Genomic DNA, 25,676 nt, shown 5'->3' with positions numbered 1-25,676 from the left:
TAAGGTAAAGCCAGAGGACAGCAAACCTGAGTGACATCCAGAAAAGCTGTTTTCCAAGTCTTGGGTGGAAGGTGGGCTTGGGTTTTCTTATGACAGGCAGAGGCAGGGAAAAGGGGAGACACACACACAGTACACTAAATCAGCTAAAGAAGTGTAACTGAGACCGGGCATGGTGGCTCACACCTGTAATCCCAGGACTTTGGGAGGCCAAGGTGGGAGGATCACCTGAGGTCAGAAGTTCAAGATCAGCCTAGCCAATATGGCGAAACCCTGTCTCTACAATAAATACAAAAATTAGCCGAGAATGGTGGTGGGTGCCTGTAGTCCCAGCTACTTGGGAGGCTGAGGCATGAGAATCTCTTGAACCCAGGAGGTGGAGGTTGCAGTGAGCTGAGATTGTGCCACTGCACTCCAGCCTGGGTGACAGAGCCAGACTATGTCTCAAACAACAACAACGACAACACCACCCGTAACTGTTTCACAATTTAATTGTTACATATTCACAGGCACATATTTTGGCCAACATCTACACACAAGTTCCAGGGTGGTTCTCTATTTTTTTGCTCTTTGTGCTAGGCATATAGATTCACATGCATACACAGCTAAAACAAAAGATCTGGACTGTGGGAGACTAGGTTTAGTTATAGGTCATCAGAAAAAGGACTAATAAGAACTAGTAAATAATAACTAGTAACTAATAACTACCAGAGAATAAGAACTAGCAAAGTTAACTGTTGTTAAAACAGCTCTTTAGATTACAGGACACATTAATATTGGTACAATGACCAGAATGACGGAAGAGAAGAAGCTGCTCCATTCTGCCCTAGTAAATCCCGATCAGAAGTTCTGTGTTCAAGTTTTTTTTGTTTTCATTTTTGGTGTTGCATTTCTAGTGGACAGTAGCGAACTGAAGCAAGCCAGGGGAAAATGCTTTAAAAACTGAAGAAGGTCTCGAAACCACCTTGTATCAGGAATGGTTAAGAGATACTGAAGCAAGATAAAAGATGCTTTAGTGTCTCCCGACTACTGTCTCCAGATATTTGAGGAGATATTCGGGGGAAATGAAATTTAGAACCCTATGATTTGATTTTTAAAAAAAAATTTTTAGTATGTTTTTTTTTTTGGATGGAGTCTTGCTCTGTTGCCCAGGCTGAAGTGCAGTGGCGTGATCTTGGCTCACTGCAACCTCTGCCTCCCGGGTTCAAGCATTTCTCCTGCCTCAGCCTCCTGAGCAGCGCCCGCCACCACACCCAGCTAATGTTTTTGTATTTTTAGTAGAGATGCGTTTTCACCATGTTAGCCAGGATGGTCTTGATCTCCTGACCTCATGGTCCACCCACCTCAGCCTCCCAAAGTGCTGGGATTACAGGCGTGAGCCACTGCACCTGGCCTTTAGTATGGTTTTTTTAAGATGGTGTCTTGCTCTGTCGCCCAGGCTGGAGTGCAGTGGCACAATCTTGGCTCACTGCAGCCTCCACCTCCTGGGTTCAAGTGATCCTCCTGTCTCAGCCTCCCGAGTAGCTGGGACTACAGGTGCATGCCCCCATGCCCCAGCTAATTTTTTTTTTTTTCAATACAGTTGGGATTTCACCATGTTGGCCAGGCTGGTCTTGAACTCCTGACCTCAAATGATCCTCCCGCCTTGGCCTCCCAAAGTGCTGGGATTATAGGCATGAGCCACTGGACCCGGCCTAGAACCCTATGATTTGAGATCTCTGGTTGGCTACACTCCTAGAGGGGAACTTAAGGTGAGTGAGAATTTTTTTTCCCCAAACCTCAAAGTGGCTCTTGGGGGAAATGAGAATTGAGGGGCAGCTGCTGATGCCTAATCCAGAATATGGATAGTATGGCTAGCAGATAATCATTGAAGGGGCTAAACAGCACCTTAGGGATTATCTAACTCAATCCGCTCTTTTTACAGTAGGGAAATGAGGTCCAGGGAGAATGAGTGACTTGTCCAAAGTTACACAGTAAGCTAATGGGAAAATTGGATTTAGAAGCTGAGGACTTTGTGATTTTTTTTTCCAGTATGGTAGTCCCCGCTTATCCATGCAGAATTGGTTCCAAGACCCCCAGTGGATGCCTAAAATGTGGGTAGCACAGAACCCTATATAGACTATGTTTTTTCCTATACATACATACCTATGATAAAATTTAACTCATAAATTAGCCATAGTCAGAGACTAACAACAATAACTAATAATCAAATAGAACAATTATAATGTTTGGAACGGCACATCATTTAAAATTTATGACTTGTTTATTTCTGTAATTTCCCATTTAATATTTTTAGCCTGCAGTGGACTTGGGTATGTGAAACCTCAGAAAGCAAAGCCACAGCTAAGGGGGGTACTGTTATATAATGAGCTGAAATCCTTCTTCCTAGAATTCCCTCTCTGGTCCTAGCACTAAGCTTTGGAGCCTCACAAATCACTTGCAACTGCAGGAGGTTTTAGGATTTGGACTGGGAGAGTGCAATGAAGCCTTTCTAGAGGATGCATCCCTGTTCTGTAACAGGCTGGTCGCTGCCACACATGGGGCTCTGCCACACATGGCTGGTCGCTGATTGACGGCTCCTGGCCCTGCCGTTTCTGTTCTATCTATAACTGCAGTACAAAGGCTACTCACCAAGTGCTGCTGTTTGGTGTCTACACACAGCCCCCAACAGTCTACAACTGCTTTGAAGACAAGCATACTAGGTACAAGGAATGAGCAGAAGGTTTTACGTCAGAGAGTACTGCATTAAAACCCTGGCTTTATTACTTTTCAGTTGTATAACCTTAGACAAGTTGCTCATATCAGTTTTCTCACATGTAAGATGAAGATAATATTATAAATAACACTGCACTGAATATTCTTGTGAAGATGTATTTCTACAGGATATATCCCTGTAAGCCAAACGGCCAGAGAGATGTGAGCATTACAAAATGTGTACTTATTATTTGAAAATTGACTTCTAAAACAGGAGTCCAGTGCAATGTGTTCTGGATGTATGTGCGGTGACAAAAGGCCAATGTCACTTGACCATCTGTTGAGGCGGCCAGTGTTTCTTAATTGCCAGACCTGACCAGCCAACAGCTAAAATCTCAGTACCTAATGGTTCCACCTCTTCGTTTACGCCGCTTAGAGTGAGTCAGAGTATCCACCTGAACACATGCATTTTTGCAAGTCCACTTTTGGGTGAGGCTGCTTCATTTAGTACCCATCACCCAACACTCACCTGTAGAGATAACTGTTTCTTATTTCTAGCACCATTGGCAAAATATGTCTGCTTTTTTTTTTTTTTGAGATTGAGTTTCGCTCTGTTGCCCAGGCTGGAGTACAGTGGCGCGATCTCAGCTCATCGCAAGCTCCGCCTCCTGGGTTCACGCCATTCTCCTGCCTCAGCCTCCCGAGTAGCTGGGACTACAGGTGTCCGCCACTACGCCCGGCTAATTTTTTGTATTTTTTAGTAGAGACAGGGTTTCTCTGTGTTAGCCAGGATGGTCTCGATCTCCTGACCGCATGATCCACTTGCCTTGGCTTCCCCGAGTGCTGGGATTACAGGCGTGAGCCACCGCGCCCGGCTGTGTCTGTTCTTAAGCTATACAGAAATGGACTCCTGTGGTATATGGTATGTACTCTTTTGTTTCTGGCTTATTTCCTTCAACACAGTGTTTATGAGATTCACCATGTTATTGCATATATCCATATTTCATTCTTTTTCCTTTTTGAGATGGAGTTTCACTCCTGTCACCCAGGCTGGAGTGTAATGGCACAATCTCAGCTCACTGCAACCTCTGCCTCCTGGGTTCAAGTGATTCTCCTGCCTCGGGCCTTCCAAGTAGCTGGGATTATAGGTGCATGCCACCACGCCTGGCTAATTTTTGTATTTTTAGTATTGATGGGGTTTCACCATGTTGCCCAGGCTGGTCTTGAACCCCTGACCTCAGGTGATCTGCCCACCTCAGTCTCCCAAAGTGTTGGCATTACAGGTGTGAACTACCGAGTCTGGTTGAATTCTTATTGACTGCTACACAGTATTCCATTTTTTAACCACAACTTCTCCATTCTCCTGCTGATGGACATGGGTAGTTTTGCATTCTTGGTTGTTATGAATACAACTGTTATGAACATTTTCATACATGTCTTTTAGTGGACATAGGTACTTGTAAGGATATAAGAAAAACTAAAGTGTTTTTCCTATTCTCTTCAGACCCCAGAATGAGATGGGGTCTCATTCTGTCACCCACGCTGGAATGCACTGGCATGATCATGGCTCACTGCAGCCTCAAACTCCCGGGCTCAAGGGATCCTCCTGCCTCAGCCTCCTGAGTAGCTGGGACATAGGTGTGTGCCACCATGCCTAGCCAATTTAAAACTTTTTTATTTGTAGAGACGAGGTCTTGCTATGTTGCCCAGGCTTGCTATGTTGCTATGTTGAACTCCTGGGCTCAAGTGATCCTCCTGCCTTGGCCTCCCAAAGTGCTGTACACTCATATAGTCAAGAGCCACTGCACCTAGCCTCTATTCTCTATTCTCACACACCAAGTAAGCAATTCTGCAGATTCTCAAGTACACATCAAGTGTCCTCTATAATTCTGATGTAGTGTACCTGGAGACAGCATCAGGTTCCACAGGTTGAGGGCTGAGTCCCACAAGACTATCCCAACTTCAGATGCCAGTCCAAGTACAGGCTGTGACTTGTGCTTCTGACCCACGGGCTATAAATCAGGGTTATCATGACCCCTGCCTTGGGTCTGATGAATTTACTAGAGTGCTCACAAAACTCAGGGAAACAGCTTACCTAGGTTTACTTGTTTCTTAATAAAGGGCATAACAAAGGCTACAGATGAATGGGCAGATGAGAGACGCACAGGGCAAAGGATGCGGGAAGAGGATGGAGCTTCTCCGCCCTCCCTAGGCATGCCCCCTCCAGGAACCTCCACCAGGTCAGCTCTCTGGAAGCTCTCCCAGCTCTGCCTTTTTAGGCCTTTTATGGAGACTTCACTGGATGGGTATGATTGACCACTGTGTAGAAATGTGATTGGACAAAAAGGGTATGATCTCACACTAACAGACTGAGTGGGGAAACCCAGCAAGGCCTGTTTATTCAGATTCTCCTGGGCCTCTCTGCAGCATTCCTTCCTCCAGGGTATGGGGCAGAACCCATTCTGAAATGCGAGTCTTAGCACCTACAATCAGACAAGGTAGGTCAGGGAATTTCGTTAAGACCAGTTTCCAGTCAGAAAAGCAGGGGACGATTCCTGCCTTGGGGAGAAAAGCAGCAGGTGAGGCCGGCAGCATGACGACATTCTAATAAGGGATCTGGGATCTACCAGCTAGAAAGTGTGGATGAAAACTAATACATACATGATAATATCACAATCTTCTATCCAGTGACCATGCCAAATTCACTTAATATAATTATGTTAGTATATATTCTTATATTACTATATTAGTTTGCAGCTTTCACATTTTCCACATACACTATCAAGCCATCTGCGATGTAGGATGGTTTTGCTTCTTCCTTTCCAACTGCTAAATCAAAGAGGTGACAGTGAGCATTCTGTCTTGTTCCTGAATTCAGGCGGAAAGTGGGATACTCAGTATGATATCAGCTATAGTTTTTGTTTTGTTGTTGTTTGAGGATACCCTTTATCTGATTAAATAAATCACTTTTATCTTTTAATTCCAGTTTCCTCAATTTTTATCATGAAGGGATACTGAATTTTACCAAATGCTTTTTCTACATCTGTGAGACCACCTTATGGTTTTCCGGCTTTATTCCATTAAATTAATCTTGCATTTCTGGAATAAATCATATTTGTCAAAATTTTCTTTTTAATACATTATTAGATTCCAGTCATTAATCTTTTGTTCAGGCTTACTTACTACATTATTGTTCATTAGAAATAATGGCTTGTAATTTTCTTTCCTTGTAAGGTTCTTGTGCAGTTTTTGTATCCTGGTTATATAGCATGCTTCTAAGAAGACACCATAAGAAGTGGACTTTGTTTCTCTCATCTCTGAAGGAGTAATGTAAGATTGGCATTGTTTCTTCTTTATGTTTTTCAAGGAATATGTCCATCTTATCTAAGCTGTCAAGTTTACTAGCATAAGGTTATTAATAATGTTATCCTATGTTTTTAATGTTTCTACGATCTGTAGTGATTTCCCCTTTCATTCATTATATTGGCAATTTGTGTTTTTTCTTTCTCACTCTCAATAGAGGTTTATTAATTTTACTTTTCAAAGAACCAACCTTTTCCCTCAAAAAAACCAAGACATTTTGTGTGTCTCTATCATACATCTGCTTTCTACTTCATTAGTTTTTATTTTTTCCTTCCTTCTACTTTTGTTGGGTTTAATTTGCTGTCATTTTTCTTCTACCTTCTTGAGATAGTGGCATAGATCACTGAATTTCAAACACTCTTCTTTTTCTAATATATGCATTTATAGCTATAAATTTCCCCACATGTACTTTTTGGGGCTTTTTTTGTTTTTGAGACAAGGTGTCACTTTGTCATACAGGCTGGAGTGCAGTAGTACCACCATGGCTCACTGCAGCCTCAAACTCCTGGGCTCAAGTGATCATCCAGCTTCAGCCTCCTGAGTAGCAGGGACTACAGACACATGCTACCACACCCAGTTATTAAAAAAATTTTTTTTGGTAGAGGAGGAGTCCCGCCATATTGACCAGGATGGTCTCAAACTCCTGGCCTCAGGTGGTCCTCCTTCCTTGGCCTCCCAAAGTGTTGGGATTACAGGTGTGAGCCACTGCGCCCAGCTCATATGTACTGTTCTATCTGCATCCCACAAGTATTACTATGTTATATTGTCATTACTGTTCAGTTCAAAATATTTTCTAGTTTACATTGTGATTTCTTTTCTGTCTCATGGTTCATCCAGTATTACACTACTTAATTTCCAAACATTTGGAGATTTTAAAAGTTACCCTCTGTTACTAATTTCTGGTTTAATTCCTCTGTGGTCAAAGAACATACTCTGTATGAGTTCCATCCTTTTTAACTTGACACTTGCTTTATGGCCCAGCATATGGTCTATTTCAGTAAATGTTTTATGTTTACTTGAAAAGACTATGCATCATACACTTGTTGGCTATAGTTTCTACAAATGTAAATTAGCTCAAGTTGGTTAACAATGTGATTCAAGTTTTCTGTCTTTACTTATTTCTATTTCTTTATTCAATCAGTAGCTTGGAGGTATGACTAGAATCTCCAGCTATGCTTCTGAATTTGTCCCTTTCTCCCTTTAGATTTTTGCTTTATGTGTTTTGAAGATATATGAATGGATTCATACAAATGTAGAGATGCTATGACTTCTTTTTCAACTGCCCTTTTATCATTAAAAAGTTTGTCATTATCTTTAGGAATACTTGTTGCCTTAAAGTCTACTTTGATATTAACATAGCCACATCAATTTCTCTTGGCTAGTGTTTGTAAGGTTTATCTGTTTCCAATTTTTCACTTTCAACTTTTTGTTTTTGGAGGCTTGTTGGGATCTCCTTATCAGCTTTATTTTAAAAATAATTCTCCAAGGTTTGGCTGAACTGATCTGGACACTTGCTGAAGGATGAACATCTTTTTTTTCTTTTTCTTTTGTTTTTTGAGATGGAGTCTTGCTCTGTCACCCAGACTGGAATGCAGTGGCCGGATCTCAGCTTACTGCAAGCTCTGCCTCCCGGGTTTACGCCATTCTCCTGCCTCAGCCTCCCGAGTAGCAGGGACTACAGGCGCCCGCCACCGTGTCCGGCTAGTTTTTTATATTTTTTAATAGAGACGGGGTTTCACCACGTTAGCCAGGATGGTCTCGATCTCCTGACCTCGTGATCCGCCCATCTCGGCCTCCCAAAGTGCTGGGATTACAGGCTTGAGCCACCCCACCCGGCCTAAGGATGAACATCTTAAAATGTCAAACTTTTTGCATAGCAGCCCATAATTACAACGTTTGCACAAGTTTTATTCTGGGGAATGTAGGAGTAAGTAGGAGTGCCTTTCCTGTTCTTTTAAAGGAAGGTCTTGCAACTCCAAATATAATCATGGACCACATAAAGATGTTTTGGTCAACAACAGACTATATACGATGGTGGTCCCATAAGACTATAGTACGGTATTTTTACTATACTTTTTCTATACTCACGTATGTTTACACACACAAATACCACTGTGTTACAACTGCCTGCAGTATTCAGTACGGTGACATGCTGTACAGGTGTGTAGCCTAGGAGCAACAGGCTGTACCATACAGCCCAGGCGTGTAGTAGGCTGTACCATCTAGATTTGTGTGAGCAAGCTCACACGACAACAAAATCCCCCAGGGGCACATTTCTCAGAATATATCCCCGTCGTTAAGGGGTGCATGACTGTACTGTCTTCACATGTTCTGGGGGCTTCTGGGTAAAAAGAGTCAAGAGTCCTTTACAAAAAAGAAAGATGCTTGATAGTGGAGAACTATCTTCTTGACCCCATATATACCTGGATCTAAAAACTACAGAATCTACAGACTGGCAAAAACTTTGGAGGTCTCATCTCATCCACATCTCTACTTGATGACAGACTGTCTTTCCCAGAATCTTACCTCTCAGGCTGGCAATGTAATAGTTTCCATCTTTCAACAGTACGCTTGTAAGAAAGCTCATCCTTTTACTGCGTTAAAACTTTTTCATTACAGCATCCATGCAATATTCCTAGTTCTGTTCTCCAGGGTCCACATTGAAAGTGAGATTTCTCTTCCACATGGCACCCTTCAGAGACTTGAAAACTGCGGTCATGCCCCCTTCAGTTTCTATCTTCTCCAAGTAAATATCTCTTGTTACTCCTTTGATTGTTCCCCATATTACACTGCTTTCAGATCTTTCACCAGTTTGGATGCCCTTCTTCTTGTAGATTCCAGTTTGTTGTACTCAGATGCGGTACCAGCGTTCTGTGGGAAGAATGACCCATGCAGACCAGAGCAGGACAGTAGTCTCCCTTCTTCTGAACCTCTGCCTCCACAAATTCGCTCCACCTCTATTAATTTACTCTATTAATTTATTCCATCTCTATCAATTCACTCTACTACTAATTCAGCCTGAGAACTCACTCACATTTTTTGTGTTTGTTTTTTTGAGACACTCTTGCCCTGTCACCCAGGCTGGAATGCAGTGGTGCAATCACAGCTTACTGAAGCCTCAACCGCCTGTATTCAACAGAATCTCCCACCTGGCCTCCTGAGCAGCTGGGACTACAGGCATGCCCCACCAGGCCCAGCTAATTTGTATATATTTTTTTGTAGAGATGGGGTCTCACTATGTTGCCCAGGCTGGTCTTGAACTCCTGGGCTCAAGTGATTCACCTGCCTTGGCCTCCCAAAGTGTTGGGATTACAGATGTGAGCCACTGCAACAGCCACATTTTTTGGTGACCAAAACTCATTCTCAACTAAAAATCCTTTAGGTTTTTCACCCTGAATGTGAGATTTAGGTTAGATTTTGGCTAATGGTACCACAACTTACTATATATTTTCCCCACAACTGATTACCTGGTTTTATGTCCACCTATTCAGCAAAATGGTGATAATAATTCTTGTATCATTATCCTTACTGGGAGAAAGAAATAATAGACATGAAAAGTGCTCCATTAACCATAAAGAGCATTAAACATGTAAGATATCCCTATTTAGTTATAAAAACCAGGAATCTTTGACTTTCTTAACATATCTGACCACTTTAAGGTGGTAGTCCACACGGGCTAAAACCAAATCTGTGAAAATCAGTCTTTCTACTGAGGTCCCTAAAAATTGTTATGGACCAGATTTCCTGCCATTTTCTCTAATGTCTTGGTTTACCAAGAATCTCTTTTCTATTCCTAGCTAAACATGCCCCATTCCTCAATCCTGTCTGACAGCCTGTCTCCTGAACATGCGATTCCAAGTGGGAGGCTGTGCTCCGAACTTCTCAATCAGACTCCAGGAGGCCTCTAAGAATCAACATAGCCCTCCAAATTTAAACAGGATACCACTCAAGACTGCTGTCAGTCCCTCCTGGGGTGGGGAAAAGGTCTCTTTCTCAACATGTGGTTTCCTCTGAAGGAGGCTGTGAGGTGCTGAGGTCCCTGAGAACAGGTGGTGTTTGGGTTTTGGGGAGCTCTCCCTTCCCATGCCCTTTCCAGTACACCATGCTGTCTTCCTACTATGCCCTGGAGGGCAACCAAGAGGCAGGAAGGGAATGGAAAACTTGTCATAATAAAAGTAATCACTTAGGGAACATCTACTATGATTCAGGAACCACAACTAATGGACCTTGTGTCAAAGATATGGAGGTATTGCCCTCACAAGCCCCAACCACCAGGTGTTCTAAAAACTTGAGATATTTTTGACACCATAATTGGGTCCAAAGGTTCTGTATATCCTGCAATGTGTGGCACAGTGTGTCACTAAAAGGCAGATCTAGAATTAGTGAATTGCTATTTTAGGAAGGCAGCTTCTATAAGGTTTCTAGAAAGACATTTATACCATTATACCATTAAGGCTCATCAACAAGGGAAAGGGATGCCTCTGGAGGTACCAAGATTTCAAGGTTAGAAAGACTACCTTTTTTCTTTTTTTTTTTTTTGAGACGGAGCCTTGCTCTGTCGCCGGGCCAGGAGTGCAGTGGTGCGATCTCGGCTCACTGCAAGCTCCGTGTCCCAGGTTCATGCCATTCTCCTGTCTCAGTCTCCTGAGTAGCTGGGACTACAGGTGCCTGCCACTATGCCTGTCTAATTTTTTTGTATTTTTTAGTAGAGATGGGGTTTCACCATGTTATCCAGGTTGGTCTCGATCTCCTGACCTTGTGATCTGCCCGTCTCGGCCTCTCAAAGTGCTGTGCCCATCTCAGCCTCTCAGAGCGAGACTATGTCTCAAAAAACAAATAAAATAAAAGTGCTGGGATTACAGGCGTGAGCCACTGCGCCTGGCGACAAAGACTACCTTTTATCAGGGGTCCTGGGGTAGGGATGTCTCTGTTAGCCATGAGCATCTGAAACTTAATAGGGCTATTTTGGTTAAAGCAAAAACCCAATTAACAGACAACACATGAAAACAGAACCCAGAGTTTCTGTTCTCTCTCTTCTGATTGCTGATTTTTTCCAAGATAGCAGCTAACCTGCCGCTCAACTTAGCTGAAGCTTGACCCACTAAGACTGCCACAAGATGCTGTTTATACATAGTTTTTCACAAATGCTATAATTACAAATCTGTTAACTTCACTGCTATAAATGCCCTTGTCAATCTCTAAGAAGAGAGTCGGAGGGAGAGCACCGAACTAACCAAAGTCACTGTTAGTTAAACCTGTGGTTAAACAGGTTAAACAGCCTGTTTCTCCATGTCCCTACTTTAGGCCATGTCACATCAGACTCTTTTGCCATTAACTATGTGTGTATGACTATTTACGACACAGGTAGACATGATCGTTCTCTCCTATTTATGTAGGTGTTTACCAGGTACACTCACAAACTATCTTATCTGATCTGCCTAGGTTGAACTATCAGGGAGAGAAATGACCCCAGGTTCTCCCAATCATCTTGATACTCTTTCTAAAGTAAGACTTAGAAGGTTGATGAACCCCAAATCTTAATAGCCACCTTACATGTGAGTAAGATGAACACATTTTTGCAATACTACTTTTTCAAAGCTTTCCCACATCTATTATTTATTTTAATCTGACAATAACACAGTGAAATAGGGAGGGTATGGATTTCTGTCTCCATGTAACATAGGTAAAAAGTGAAATCCAGAAAACAATTTGCTTAAGGTGTCATACCTTGAAGTATGAGGATATGGAGTCATAATCTAAGCCCAGGTCCTCTGATTCCGAATATTGACCTTTCTGTTCTGACCTCTTAATGATATGTGTGTGTAAGGGGTGGGCGGTGAGGAGGTGGTGCGCAGGCTCACGGGTATAATCTGTAATTCCAGCACTGACCTGCTGATCCTGCAGCTTGACTCCAACGACTCTGAAGGTGTTGCTGGCAGTGTTGTGGTAGATGTTGATCCGGCTGAATCCCTGCTGGCCAGGTTTGATTGGTACCCATTTCTTACTGGTGTCATCGTAGACCATCACGGAAGCCCGGGCTTGGCAGATACTCTGTTCACTGCGGAGCAAGAAAAAACTGGTATCAGCCTCAGCTACAGGGAATGGAAGTTGACTTTGCCCTTTTCTGAAATAGAGGCCATTTGCTACTTGACATAAAGAAACTTTCCAATTGCCAGAACTTCCCACTGTCGATAGAAGAACTGTCTGGTGAGGTGATGAGCTTACATTCTCTAAGGAGCCTGCAGAATGGAGAGAAGGTTCTGTGCCAAAACTTTCAATAGCTTGGAAGACTCACAGCTTTGTCTTCAGGGGAGAAGTTGCTTGAATAAGAAAGGAATTACAATTATAATTTGCCAACTGTGCACAACATTCCATGTACTGTATTATATAAGAGAATGTGGCCAGGCACAGTAGCTCACGTCTGTAATCCCAACACTTTGGGAGGCTGAGGCGTGCAGATCACTTGAGGTCAGGAGTTCGAGACCAGCCTGACCAACATGGTGAGATGCCCCCCGCCTCATCTCTACTAAAAATACAAAAATTAGCCGGACATGGTGGCACATGCCTGTAATCTCAGCTACTCAGGAGGCTGAGGCACAAGAATTGCTTGAACCCAGGAGATGGAGGTTGCGGTGAGCCAAGATTGCACCACTGCACTCCAGCCTGGGCGACAGAGCGAGACTCTGTCTCAAAAAACAAATAAAATAAAATAAAATAAAATGAAAAAGAGAGAGAAAAAACGCATTAAAGCACCTAAGCTTCACGACTTAAGAAGCAGCTATTTATTACCTCCATTCTCCATTTTTTAGACGAGAAAAAAGTGGCTCAGAGACTTGCAAAGATGTATACAAGTTCACACAGGTATTCAGTGATTAAACTGGGGATTTCCAACCACTTCTGTCTGATTCTAGAGCATATGACATAGATAATATTCTTTGCAACATCCAACAAAATGCTTCATTTATGGCATTATACTAGGGTAGCATCAGATAGGCTACATAGGCAATGAAATATTTAGGTGATCTAAAGAAAAATGTGGCCGGGCGCGGTGGCTCACGCCTGTAATCCCAGCGCTCTTGGAGGCCGAGGTGGGTGGATCACGAGGTTAGGAGATCGAGACCATTCTGGCTAACACGGTGAAACCCCGTCTCTACTAAAAATACAAAAAATTAGCCGGGTGTGATGGCGGGCACCTGTAGTCCCAGCTACTCAGGAGGCTGAGGCAGGAGAATGGCATGAACCCGGGAGGTGGAGCTTGCAGTGAGCCGAGATCGTGCTATTGCACTCCAGCCTGGGTGACAGAGCGAGACTGTCACACACACACACACACACAAATCTCATTTGTTCAAAAATATGACAGAGAAGCAGGGAAGAAGCCCCTGGAAGGATAAAATGGCCATCACTAAAATTAACACACTAAAACTCCTGCCACGGTATTCGGAGGAAGTCTCTCAGAGCCCACTGGCTCTTCATAAGCCTACTAATCTTTAACATCTTCTCCAGCATATTAGAATTCCCAAATTTAAAAAAGCAATACTCCTTCATTCCTGTTTTGTTTTGTTTTTTTTAAAGAGGGAATCTTGCTTCCCTGAAGGCAGGCACACTGGCCACAATGAGGAGTGGTCATCAGCACGCCAGGCTGCATAAAGACAACAAGGGACTGGAAACAGTATTGTAATGCCCAACAATTTGGGAGCAATCATACAGAAGCAAAGTGTGTACAACAGTGGATTATTATAATGCTGAGACCAAGCAGTTGAGAAAAAGTCGTATTATATTCACTTCCCCACACTTAAGAAGACAAGCAAACAAAGTATTTGATAAAGATCAAAGATCTGTACCCCCAGCCCTGTGGTTATGAGACGAAACAGAAACAAAACAAAACAAAACAAAAAACCATGGTTTTTATAGGATTAGTTATCTGTGACTTGGAAACCTCAACTTGACCAGCATAGTCAGTTCCTCAGTGTTCCAGAGGGCTGAGCTTTCTCAGGGCCCAACTCCCTTACTTCTCGGAGACTGTGGATGATCCAGTATATGGATTATTATCATACTTTTTAACAATATTTTTGTGTACAGTGCCATATATAAGGACTTCCCCTACATATTCCCTCAATTTCACTTTGAATGAACCCCATGCACATCCTACGGCGTGAGGGCCAGGGCCGGGTCTCGGGCCTGCTCTAAATGCCTGCACTGCTGGGTCTCCATCTTGCTGCTGACTACTTGGCTCTGTCTCTGGCGTTTAGGAGCCTAGGGCACACTTGACCTCAGCTGTCCCAGCCTTGCGTTGAGGGTCCTGGGCACATCTACGGACAGATGTATTCAGAGTGAATCATAAGGGTTTTGGTCTGCAATTTGTGCTGCATCATTCTTCCCTGAAATTCATCATTCATTCCACAATATTTAAGAGGGTGGCAGTTACCATCTCTGTGTTTTGGGGCCTGAAACAACGTTGTCTTTTAAGAGAATGTGCTTAGGTGAAGTTGCTCCTCCCCTAGTTAAGTCTTTGGGGCCCTGTCCTCAGGAAGTCTAGTAATTAGAGTAAACCAGCCGGGTATAGTGGCTCACACCTGTAATCACAGAGCTTATAGGAGGTTGAGGCAGGAGGATCACTTGGGCCTAGAAGTTTGAGATGAGCCTGAGCAACATAGTGAGACCTTGTCTCTACAAAAGATAAAACACATTATCCAGGTGTGGTAGTGTGCGCCTGCAGTCCTAGCTACTCAGGAGGCTGAGGCGGGAGGATCACTTGAGCCAGGTTGAGGCTGGAGTGAGCCGTGATCGTGCCACCGCACTCTAGCCTGGGTGATAGTGTAAGATTCTGTCTCAAAAAAATAATAATGATATTAAATAGCCGGGTGAGGTGGCTCACACCTGTAATCCCAGCACTTTGGGAGGCTGAGGTGGGTGGATCACAAGGTCAGGAGATCGAGGCCATCCTGACTAACACGGTGAAACCCTGTCTCCACTAAAAATACAAGAAATTAGCCGAGGGTGGTGGCAGGCGCCTGTAGTCCCAGCTACTCGGGAGGCTGAGGCAGGAGAAGGGCATGAACCTGGGAGGCAGAGCTTGCAGTGAGCAGAGATCGCGCCACTGCACTCCAGCCTGGGCGACAGTGTGAGACTCCGTCTCAAAAAATAAAAAAAAGTGTAAACTGTACCCAGAACCGATAGACGTTGGGTCAAATCATAGTTCTATCCCAACGTAAATGAGCCATAAATCAAGTGACGGGCTAAACTCTGGCACTTACTGCTTCTGGTTCACTCAGTTGCAAACTGTGACAGTCGACAAGTAGGTGTGCGTTTTGGATGCTGTCTCAGGAGCTAGGAGAGATCCTGACATGCAGCATGGTCTTGGTTAATAAAACATGGGTTTTATTAAATCAGAGGGATCTGAGTTGGAGCCCAGCTCTACCACTTGCTAGAAGGTGACCACAGAGCCCCTGAGATGATTCTGGGGGAGCACTCTGGGAAGGTGCTGTGTGAGGGGCAATGCTTTCTAGAGTCCCTGTGTGGCAGCCATAGAAACGTGCCTTTCAGTCACCCTGCAAGAGAACCTGCTATGGGAGCAGAGCTGGTGCACAGAGGCCATGCTGCTCCCAGCCACTGACTGAACATGGCAGGGGGACTAGTGCCAGCCCATTCCTGCCCAACACAGGACCCTTCTGTGGGGGAAGCCTTGGTTTGGGGACGTTCTATCAGCCTGGCCCAAATGTTCTCCGCACTGTGATGTGGTCTGAGACGCTTCTAGTCCATCCTTCCTGGCCTTTTTCCTTTCACAGACTTTTGACCTGTGTCAGAACCTGGCACAGAACAGGTGCCTAATAAATGCTCACTAAATAATCTCAGAGCTGAAAAGGACTATAGACACAAATCCACTTTTATGTCCAATGAAGCTGCCCTGACAAGTCCACACTGAGCTTTGGGGGATGGAAAACTTAACTTACTACTCTCCAAAACAACCTGTTGGTTGTAATTGGTTTTAATTTAGACAATCCCTCCTTGTTCTGAGTGACATGCAACTCGCTGCTCTCCAGAGTCACACAGGGTGCTCTGCAGAGCCTGAGACAACCCACCAGACAGCTGAAGGAAGAGCACTTCCCTCCATCAGCCACACAACAAACGACCAGTCCCCTTGCCATCCCAGTAACTAATCAGTCTGGGTCCTAAAACTGGGCCAGTATTTCAGGCTTGGTCTGACCAGTAGATGCTAGTGGGTCAAAAAACATCAATGAAAGAGAGATAGGTAGAACAGTACCTGCCCTCAGCGAGCTCCCAGCTAGTTAGGCAGTCAGACGAGTAATTATAAACCTTATGCAGCCCGGAGGGATGCGGTGGAGCGGGGGACAGGGGAGGCTTTCTTCTTTTAAATTTTTATTTATTTATTTATTTTTTGATACAGAGTCTCACTCCATTGCCTAGGCTGGAGTCCAGTGGCGCAATCCTGGCGCACTGCAACCTCCGCCTCCCAGGTTCAAGCTATTCTTGTGCTTCAGCCTGCCATGAAGCTGGGACTACAGGCATGTACCACCACGCCTGGCTAATTTTTTTAATTTTAGTAGAGACAAGGTTTTACCATGTTGCCCAGGCTGGTCTTGAACTCCTGGTCTCAAGCAATCTGCCTGCCTCAGACTCCCAAAGTCTGGGATTACAGGCGTGAGCCACTGCGCCAGGCCTGGGGAGGCTTTCTGAAGAAAATGCTGTGTGGGTTTTAAGATGAAGACTTTCAACCCCTACATGAATTCAGGAAGGGGATGTGGGGTTTTAGGTAGAGGAGACAGGCAGCTGAGCAGAGGCAGGGAGGCAAGAACCGCATGGCATACAGAGAACCGCGAGCACTAGGTGGGGGTGAAGCGTACCGGGGTATCACACACCTTTTAGGGGAGTTACAGAGATGGCATAAATAAAGCACTGTGCTTGCTACTAGATGCCTGAACACCAATAACCATTTTTCCCATTTTTCTTATTATAATTATAGCTACAGGTTTTTTTATTTGCTGTTGTTAGCACTTTAGGTTCAAATTAAACTGGTGGTTAACCAAAACCCCTGGTTTCTCCCCACCCTTTAAATAGTGTTGGTTTGTCTCTTATTTTATTGCTACTAACAAAACCTAAATGCAAGGAAATACACATTTATTCTACTTAAGATTTGTTTTGCTAATTTGGGCTTATTATACCTTTGAAATTTTTTTGTTTTAATAAAATCTCGATTGCTATCTAACCTCGACATTGCCTCTAAGCAATATATATTCACTTGCCTTCTCAACATCTTCACCTGGATAAATACTCAAACTCTGTAACATACACATCCTCCCTAGGCATCATAAATTTAATTTGTCCAAATCATCTATCTCTTGAGGAAATTTATTATTATTATTATTATTATTACTGTAGAGATGGGGTTTCGCTATGTTGCCCAGACTGATCTTAAACTCCTGGGCTCAAGTGATCCTCCCACTTGGTCTCTTTGGTCTCTCAAAGTGCTGGGACTACTGGCATGAGCCACTGTGCCCAGCTACGAGGAAATGTGATAGGCAAATGTTTTCTTAATTTATTGAATAACTGAATGGATGAGCTATTTTTTAAAACACATACATACGAAATTTCATTTACTAAATGGTTCCCATGAGGTCTTCAGGTCTCACAGACTTCTTTCATATGATCAAAACAATCTGTTGATTAGTTGGGGAGTGAAATCAGTCAAAATACACTGGTTTGTTCTGTATGGTGTTAAATTAACAAGTTGGTGGACTTCTTTCCCCCCTGGGATCTAGCAGGCATCTCTGAGCTGTAGGTGTAACTAGAATCTCTCTCTTGGGGGAAGGCTCTTTTCAAGCAAGCAGTCCAATTCCCCTGTCATTTTGGGCCTTTGTACATGTACTTGTGGGGCCCATATAATTTGTGCCCGTAATTTCTCTCCGTGTGTCATGTGAGACCTAAACTTTTTTTTTTTAAATTATACTTTAAGTTCTAGGGTACATGTGCACAACGTACAGGTTTGTTACATGTGTATACATGTGCCATGTTGGTGTGCTGCACCCATTAACTCGTCATTTACATTAGATGCATCTCCTAGTGAGACTAAACTCTTATACGAGAAACACCATGTGACTCTAGGCCTCAGCTTCCTCATCTGTACAAGGTGAGTCTGACCTCAGAGCTCCCTCAGACAAGCGCTGAGTACTCGCTGAGCTCTGCCCATGAGTTCATCATGGGGCAGGGCATGGCAGGGAAGATGGGAAAAGCCATAATCTTTGTTGTGTCGCTGGGTTCAGCAGTTAATTTTTTTAGACCATACATCAAGCTTGTCCAACCTGTGGGCGGCATGCAGCCCAGGAAAGCTTTGAATGCAGCCCCACACAAACTTGTAAACTTTCTTAAAACATTATGAGATTTTTTTTAAAAAGCTCATCAGCTATTGTTAATGTTAGTGTATTTTATGTGTGGCCCAAGACAATTCTTCCAATGTGGCCCAGGGAAGCCGAAAGACTGGACACCCCTGCTATGTATCACAGACCACTTTTGAATGTCTGTTGAAATCTCTCACTAAAGAGAGAGAGAAAAAAAAGCAAAACACACCCCAAATTTCCTATATGTAACTCTGAAACCTAATCATAGACCTTCCAGGACTCGATGTAGGAAATCAGTAATGCATTTCAAGATAAAACTATTACACAGGCAGCTGGGTGTGATGGAACCTGCCTGTAGTCCCAGCTACTCAGGAGGATGCAGGAAAAATCTCGCAGCATGGCCCTCTGTAATGACAGCCTGAAGTCAATCTTGGGCTCTCACTCTCTAATCCTTCTGGAAAAGTCCAGGCTCTGTGCCCCGGGACTCTCACTCCCCCACTCCCTGTGTGGCTGCGAGCAAGCTTTCTGAATTCTCATGGGCTTACATAGACACGCCATCCTAGCCCTGTTACGTCCTTAAAGGACAGAGTGTAAATTCATAAAGTAAGGTCAAAAGGAAGGTCCACAGGATGGGACGGGGCTGACTATAAGAGGTTTGTTGGGAAATGCGAGTCCAGGGTTGAACCTGGAAAAAGCACAGGATGTAGACCTGTCCACAGAGAGGCTAGCTCCTGCAGCCCCATGCTTGCTTCTCCCTCTGCCAGAGCGCTTTTCAGTTTGTCCTGCCTCTCAGAATCTGCTGAGGTGTCTGCACCACCAGCCTGCGAGCTCCTTGAAGGCAGGAACTGTGTTATTTTCTCTTTGGTAAAGCCAGTCTCTGTATGCTGTAGACATGAATAATTGTTAAACAAATGACCCTGACTGTGGGAAAAACAGTGCATTTATGATTGTGTGCCCATGGGAACATTCTACTTACAATCCTCTCCATTTATTCTCAGAGAAAGTGTAACTGCCACGCAAAAGCATCCGTCACAGATTACCATCAGCCTTCTGTCTCATAACAGCCTGGGATGGGCGAGTCAGGAAACCACAGCTCTGCAGGTGGGCTCCTGTGCAAAGCGAGGCTCAGCCCTGTCTGCTGCCTCTAAAGGTGCAACTCAGCTCTGCCTGGGCCCAGGCCTGCAGAGAGAGACCCACTCCTCCAGAGGGAGGCCTCTGGGAAGGCACAGGCTGCCCACTTCTGCTTCTCTGGAGTGTCAGCCTAGGAGCCACACTCCTCCTTCCTGGAAAGCAGGCGGCCAATGCCTTTCTCTCCCTGGGACTGGCACAGTGGTCCTGCTCAGCCTTAATGCTCGGACTTGGGAGCTCCCTTTGGAGACAGAACAACTCTTCATACTCTGTCTTGAGGGCCAATTTTCTCTTCCCAGTAGGACTGGGAACCAGCATTTGCCCATAACAAGAATTTCCTAGGAAGTAGGGCATTCGGCATTAAAACTGGGATAATCCAGGGCAAACCAGGGTGAATGAGCTGCCCTGCTGGGAATTCCTTTCTTATCTTTCACCACAGTAACCATCGCAAGGGTGGGCATCTAACAAGCACCCCCCCCAGCTGATACCACTGGACCTCATTCCCTGCTTCCCGCTGCTCCCCACCCAGTTCGTCCTGTCACTTGCTCTCTCCATTTCCTCACCCTGCCCCACCCCCACCCTGCCGTCACTCTCCAAGCCTCCACTGGAACCTGGCCCCTGGGCCTGAGAATACACTTAAATAAGCCCAGACAAGGTTACTACCTTTCCACTTCCAGCTCCAATGCATGCTTTCCAGCTCTCGAGTCACTGGGCCTGTTAGTGAGTCAGGCACTGCTGACTACGTCCCCACTTCTGAGAACCTCTCCTCCTTAATCCCCAGTCTTCAAATTCTCCTGGCTTTCCATTTTGCTCTCTGTGATTCCTGTTCAGCCTCCTTCACAGGGTTCCTATTTATCTCTTATGTCAAGTGTTTTTAATCCACGGTCCAGGGAAAGGCTTGAAGAGTCTAAGAAACCTCCAAAATTATCTGCAAAAGTGAGAGTGCACGCTGCTTCTGGAAATGCATTTACCATGTTCTTAAATGGGTTTGCGCTCCAAAACAGATTTTAAAATCAATGTGAACTACATGGAATTTCTTATTTTACTCTATGCTCACGAGTCTCAAAACTGTATGCACGGCCGGGCGCAGTGGCTCCCACCTATAATCCCAGCACTTTGGGAGGCTGAGGCGGGTGGGTCACGAGGTCAGGAGATCGAGACCATCCTGGCTAAAAGCCATCTCTTAAAAACACACACACACACACAAAAAAAAAAATTAGCCGGGCGAGGTGGCGGGCGCCTGTAGTCCCAGCTACTCGGGAAGCTGAGGCAGGAGAATGGCATGAACCCGGGAGGCGGAGCTTGCAGTGAGCTGAGATCCTGTCACTGCACTCTAGCCTGGGCGACAGAGTGAGACTCCGTCTCAAAACAACAACAACAACAAAACAAAACAAACAAACAAAAAACTGTATGCACTGTAAGAATCAGGTGAGTGTTTATTAAAACATAAATCCCTAGGCCCCCATTTAGGAGATTCTGATGCAGTAAGTCTCAGGCAGGGCAGGGTCTCTATTGTAACACACATGCTTGCTGGTTCTAGGCAAATGGTCCACGAAGGAAACTTTGAGGACCATTGGTTTTCACATCTCCTCACAGGCTCTGTCATCCATGCCAGGGTTTACACGATCACCAATACACTGATAAATCCCATGTAGATGACTCTCCAGTCCTGTCCTTTCTTCTAAGATATGGAGCCATATTTCCAACTGTTGGACATAACTTAGACACCTCACAATTCAACGTGCTCAAGAGAGAAAGTCTTCTTTCCACTGTTTCCCATTTCAGGGAATGGAAGCAACACCTACCCAATCCCCTGAGTCTGAAACCTGAAGGCCATTTCAGAGGCTTTTTTGTGCTTTACCCTCTATGGACCAGTAGCCATCTATTCTATTTCTTAAACATCTTTTGGATCTGTCCCTTTCTCTCCCTTCTTGCTGCCAGTCCCAGCCCTTGTTATTTCTCATTTAGACCACAATAGCCTCCGAGCTATTCCCCTGCCTCTGGTTGAAATCTCATGCCTCCAACTCTTCAATTGCAATGTCACCAGAAAGACCTTCATCAAAGGCAAACTGACTGAGCCTCTTCCCTCACTGGGAGCTCTGCCACTTACTAGCTATATGACCTCATACAAAACTTATGTGTTTCCCAGTTTCTATCTATAGCTTATCCTCCTTTATCTGCCCATATCTTTCCCCTTTCCTCATCTTCTTTATAGGGTTGTCTGGAGAATTAAGACTTAATATGTGTAAGCACTTGGAGCAATACCTGACCCCATGCGGCATGACGAAGGGAGTCATTGTTATTAAGGAATATAATCCCAGCTCTGGGGCAGGCACTCAGGGGCCTTCACATTGTAGCCCTTGCCAAAGTGTTCATAGCCAACCCAACCCTTGGCTTACTCTTGTGGAAATGCACACAGGCCCCTAACACACACCCCTGCACTCTGTGGCCTCTGCTCTGGCTCAGGCCACTTCCTCTGCCTGGGATACTTTTCTCAGCTGAGCCGAGCTGACCCAAGCCGACCCACTAATCCCTACTCATCCATAAAAACTTGGAATATTTGTTATCTCTTTTAGAAAATCTTCCCCGAAGCCCCAGGCTGAGTTAGATGGTCCTTCTCTGAGCCTTATTATCCCTATTATCATGGTCCTGTGCCTACCATCATAGCACTTACTGCGGCAATGTCTACGCTAGAACCCTCTGCTGGCCAGTGAACGCCTCCAGGGCAGGGGCCATTTCTTCTAGGCAGGTTTCTCCCTATGTAGAGTGAGGACTTAGGCCACAGTTCTCTTCCTATCTGTTGACCTCTAGAAGTCCAAGACTACAGGGTAGATTCCTCTGCTGGTCCCAGGGAACTTCCCTTCTTGTTCTGCTGGACCTGAGGCTGCCCACATATGGCCCAGCACATTTTAGCAAGGAAGGACCTATCTGATCACACAGCCCAACCAGCAGCCTGGATAGCCAGGCTTCACCTGGTAGTGAAAGCATCCCCATGATATTGGGCCAATTAAGATGACTTTTCTGCTATTCCTCAAGTAATTAGGAAGAGATATTTCTCCTGCCTAAGATGATTTCTTTTTCCTAGACCCAGAGGTTTGATTCTTACCTTTTCTCAAAGCTCACATTGTCATTGCTTTCAAAACACACCTATCCACCCATTCCCATTCATTTAATAACTACTAACAGGCATATGGCTCAGCGCTGAAGGAGATTACAATCTATCAGGAAAAACAGATCATTGCAAAATGGGTGTACGAGAGTATTGGGAAGGGAGAACATCAGGCTTTGCAGGAGGAGTTCTTGTCTGTAAACCAGAGCTGATAAAATTAGTATGGTCTATTTATATGGTGATTAATAGATAAGACATGAGGGTGCCCAGCACCATGCTGGGTACATTCTTCATACTCAGTAGGTGTGTGTCTCTGTCCCCCAAACCCCACCCCAAGGTGCCATGTGCCTCTGATTACTTTCAAGCCGTCACGACAGCCACTTTGAGCTATCTTCTTCCCAAGACTGTGGGCTTCTGGATAACAGGCCCATGTCTGAGTTCAGATACCCCTCCTCAGTGAGCCATCGTCCTCAGCGTAGCCTGGTGCCTCTGGCCTGGGCTCTGCAGCTGCCAAGTGCATTAGAAAGGGGTGAGTACTGAAGGGTGGGGGGCTAGAGAGAAGTAGCCATAAATAAATGTTCCCAAAGCTAAGCAGAAACACAGCCAGACTGAGGCAGTTTGTAAAGTCCTGACTTGTTTACCTCCAACATACAAGCAACAAAAGTGAATCTTAAAAGCTGGACTGAGAACCATCAGTAAGGAGCCTCCTGGATGGAAGCAGAGCAGCCCACACTAAGGGGTTTATACAAACCTGTCTGGGCACTCCAGCGCAGAGCAGAGCTGGGGTCTACCCACAGAGCCCCAAGACAAGGCCCAGCACAGAGGAGGAGACAGGGGCCTTCTCCTGTGCCAAATTCCAGTCTCTCTCTGAAGCACATCACTTGCTAGTTCAGTAGACCCCCTGCAGGCGTGAAGCTTAGCTCTGGTAACATAGGTGACATCTACACTGACTTCATACAATGCTCAAACCACCGTCACAAGGTCATTATCACATTTATTCCCACTTCACACTGTGTGCTACCCCCAAGTCACACAGAGAGTCAAGTCAGAGACACTGCTGGACAGGACCCTGCCTCCTGCCATCCGGAGGCCTCTCCTTCCAGCTCTCGGAGAACTCTCTGACACTATGAACTCCCCTCTGCCCAGGCAGCCCCACCCTGTCTCCCCTCAGCCTGGCCCAGCCTCACCATTCTACTTTTGCCACAGACTTGCCCTCCTTCTTGCCCTCCTTGCCTCCTGTGTGAAACTTCTCAATTGGCTCCCATAACACCGCATAGCTTGGCTCTTCTCTGGACTGCCCCCTTTCTGACCACTGTCTTTCCCAAGGTGGAGAGGAGCAGAGAGAAAGAGTACTTTAGAGAAAGTCTGGCTGGCTGGTGCCCACCAGGAAGCAGTGTTGTGCTGGGAAGCAAGGCTGGGCACAGAGAGTTAAGGCCAGCCCTCATCATGGAGTCAGTGTGGGGAAGTGAGAACACTTTGGACAACAGCTCCAGTTCTGCCCCAGGTCTGGCTCTGTCGCTTGCCAGCAAAAAGACTTCAGGGAGGTATGTTTACAGCTCTGTAAGACGAGGAGATTCATCTTTTTGGACTTTCTTTTGCATTTGCTGGAGATCAAATAAGGCTGATGAAATCAACAGGAGAGCAGTTTACTAAACATGATTAGCACCCAGCAGATACCATCTTGAACAAGGACAACGCTGGTTGAATAAACAGCAAATCCGTATGAGGCAAGACTTAGGGTGGAATCCGCATGAAACTGCCTTCCGTGTCCACATGGAGAGCTGTCATTATCACGTAGTCTTTTAACTTCTAAGGAGAAAAACAAGGTGGCAGGTTCCTCACTGTGGCCTGGGGAATTGCCTCAGGCCTCACTAAGTGGGACCAGGCTGTCGGATCCTGTCTTTGTGGAATGGCCCAGATCCACTGTGGAGGTCACTGAGGGCCCACTCCTGAGCCCTGCTGTTGGGAAATCACAGTTTCCGGGCCCTGATTTGCTGCTGTGCTTTCCTCTAGCCTCTACTCACACTGCCCTCCATCCCCACTACTGCCCCCAGGGAAGACTCCCTGAACCACAGGGAAGAGAATGCTAATGCCCACCCTCGGGCCCCTGCCGCTCCCCTCAGCTGCTTAGCTTCTCTGCAGAACACTTACCATACTTGCCACTGAACTGAGGGGCAAGCGCTTCCATGAGGCAGGTTGTTTGGTTTGGTCTTTAAAGTAGTGTTCATCTCGGTAGCTCTAGTAACTGGGACCTAGTGATTGCTCAACAAATGCCTTTGAATAACTGCTGGCTTTTGTGTTTGCTGAGTTTTGCCAGGTATCGTGTTTCTCAGCCTGCAAGGATTTTTGTGGTGGGGGTGGCACGACTCACTTGAGATCTGGCCACCTCTGCTTTCTCTTTCTTTTTTCCTGCATTTATTTGAAAAATAAAACAAGGGCCGGGCACAGTGCTCACACCTGTAATCCCAGCACTTTGGGAGGCCAAGGTGGGAGGACAGTTTGAGCCCAGGAGTTCAAGACCAGCCTGGGCAACACAGATCCTGTCTCTACACAAAATAAAAAAAGTTAGCCAGGCATGGTGGTGGGTGCCTGCAGCCCCAGCTGCTCAGAAGGCTGAGGTGGACGGAGGATCCCTTGAGCTGAGGAGGTTAAGGTTGCAGCGAACCGTGTCTGTACCACTGCACTCCATCCTGGGTGACAGAGCAAGACCCTGTCTTCAAAAAAAAAAAAAAAAAAAAAAAAGAATAGAAAAAAGAAAAAGTGCTGTACGTGCAAAGTGTCACAAGAGAAGGGCATTTAGTTCTGCCTGAGGGACCCCCAAGGGATGCTGTCATGAAGGGGAAGCAAGACTTTTCAAGAGGAAACAAGGAACCATTTCAAGCAGAGGGAAGAGTGTCAGCAAAGGCAGAGTGGTGGGTGGGGGGACCTCAGTCATCACCTTGGGGCCTCATCACTTCTCAACACCTACCCAGGGGAATGAGGAAGCACACCCACGCTGCCACGTCCCAATTCAGGGACTGAGAAACAGAGAC

General features: G+C 45.3%; 1 protein-coding gene across 7 annotated transcripts in view; it reads right to left on the bottom strand.

The window, feature by feature from the left end:
* The window catches only part of EVL (Enah/Vasp-like), a 183,055-nt gene that overhangs the window by 50,057 nt on the left and 107,322 nt on the right, over nucleotides 1-25,676 (bottom strand). For 6 of the 7 annotated variants that reach the window (XM_030931636.1, XM_030931634.1, XM_030931633.1 and 3 more), the window contains exon 2: nucleotides 11,944-12,112. In XM_030931636.1, the coding sequence (XP_030787496.1) occupies nucleotides 11,944-12,112 (169 nt within the window). Of the gene's footprint in view, nucleotides 1-8,580; nucleotides 8,926-11,943; nucleotides 12,113-25,676 lie in introns of those variants that run through there. The other variant, XM_030931638.1, reaches the window with a different exon arrangement.

This window comes from Rhinopithecus roxellana, chromosome 5 (assembly GCF_007565055.1).
Source record: "Rhinopithecus roxellana isolate Shanxi Qingling chromosome 5, ASM756505v1, whole genome shotgun sequence".
In the NCBI taxonomy this organism is placed as follows: Eukaryota; Metazoa; Chordata; class Mammalia; order Primates; family Cercopithecidae; genus Rhinopithecus; species Rhinopithecus roxellana.
This window is presented reverse-complemented; position numbering and strand designations above follow the sequence as displayed.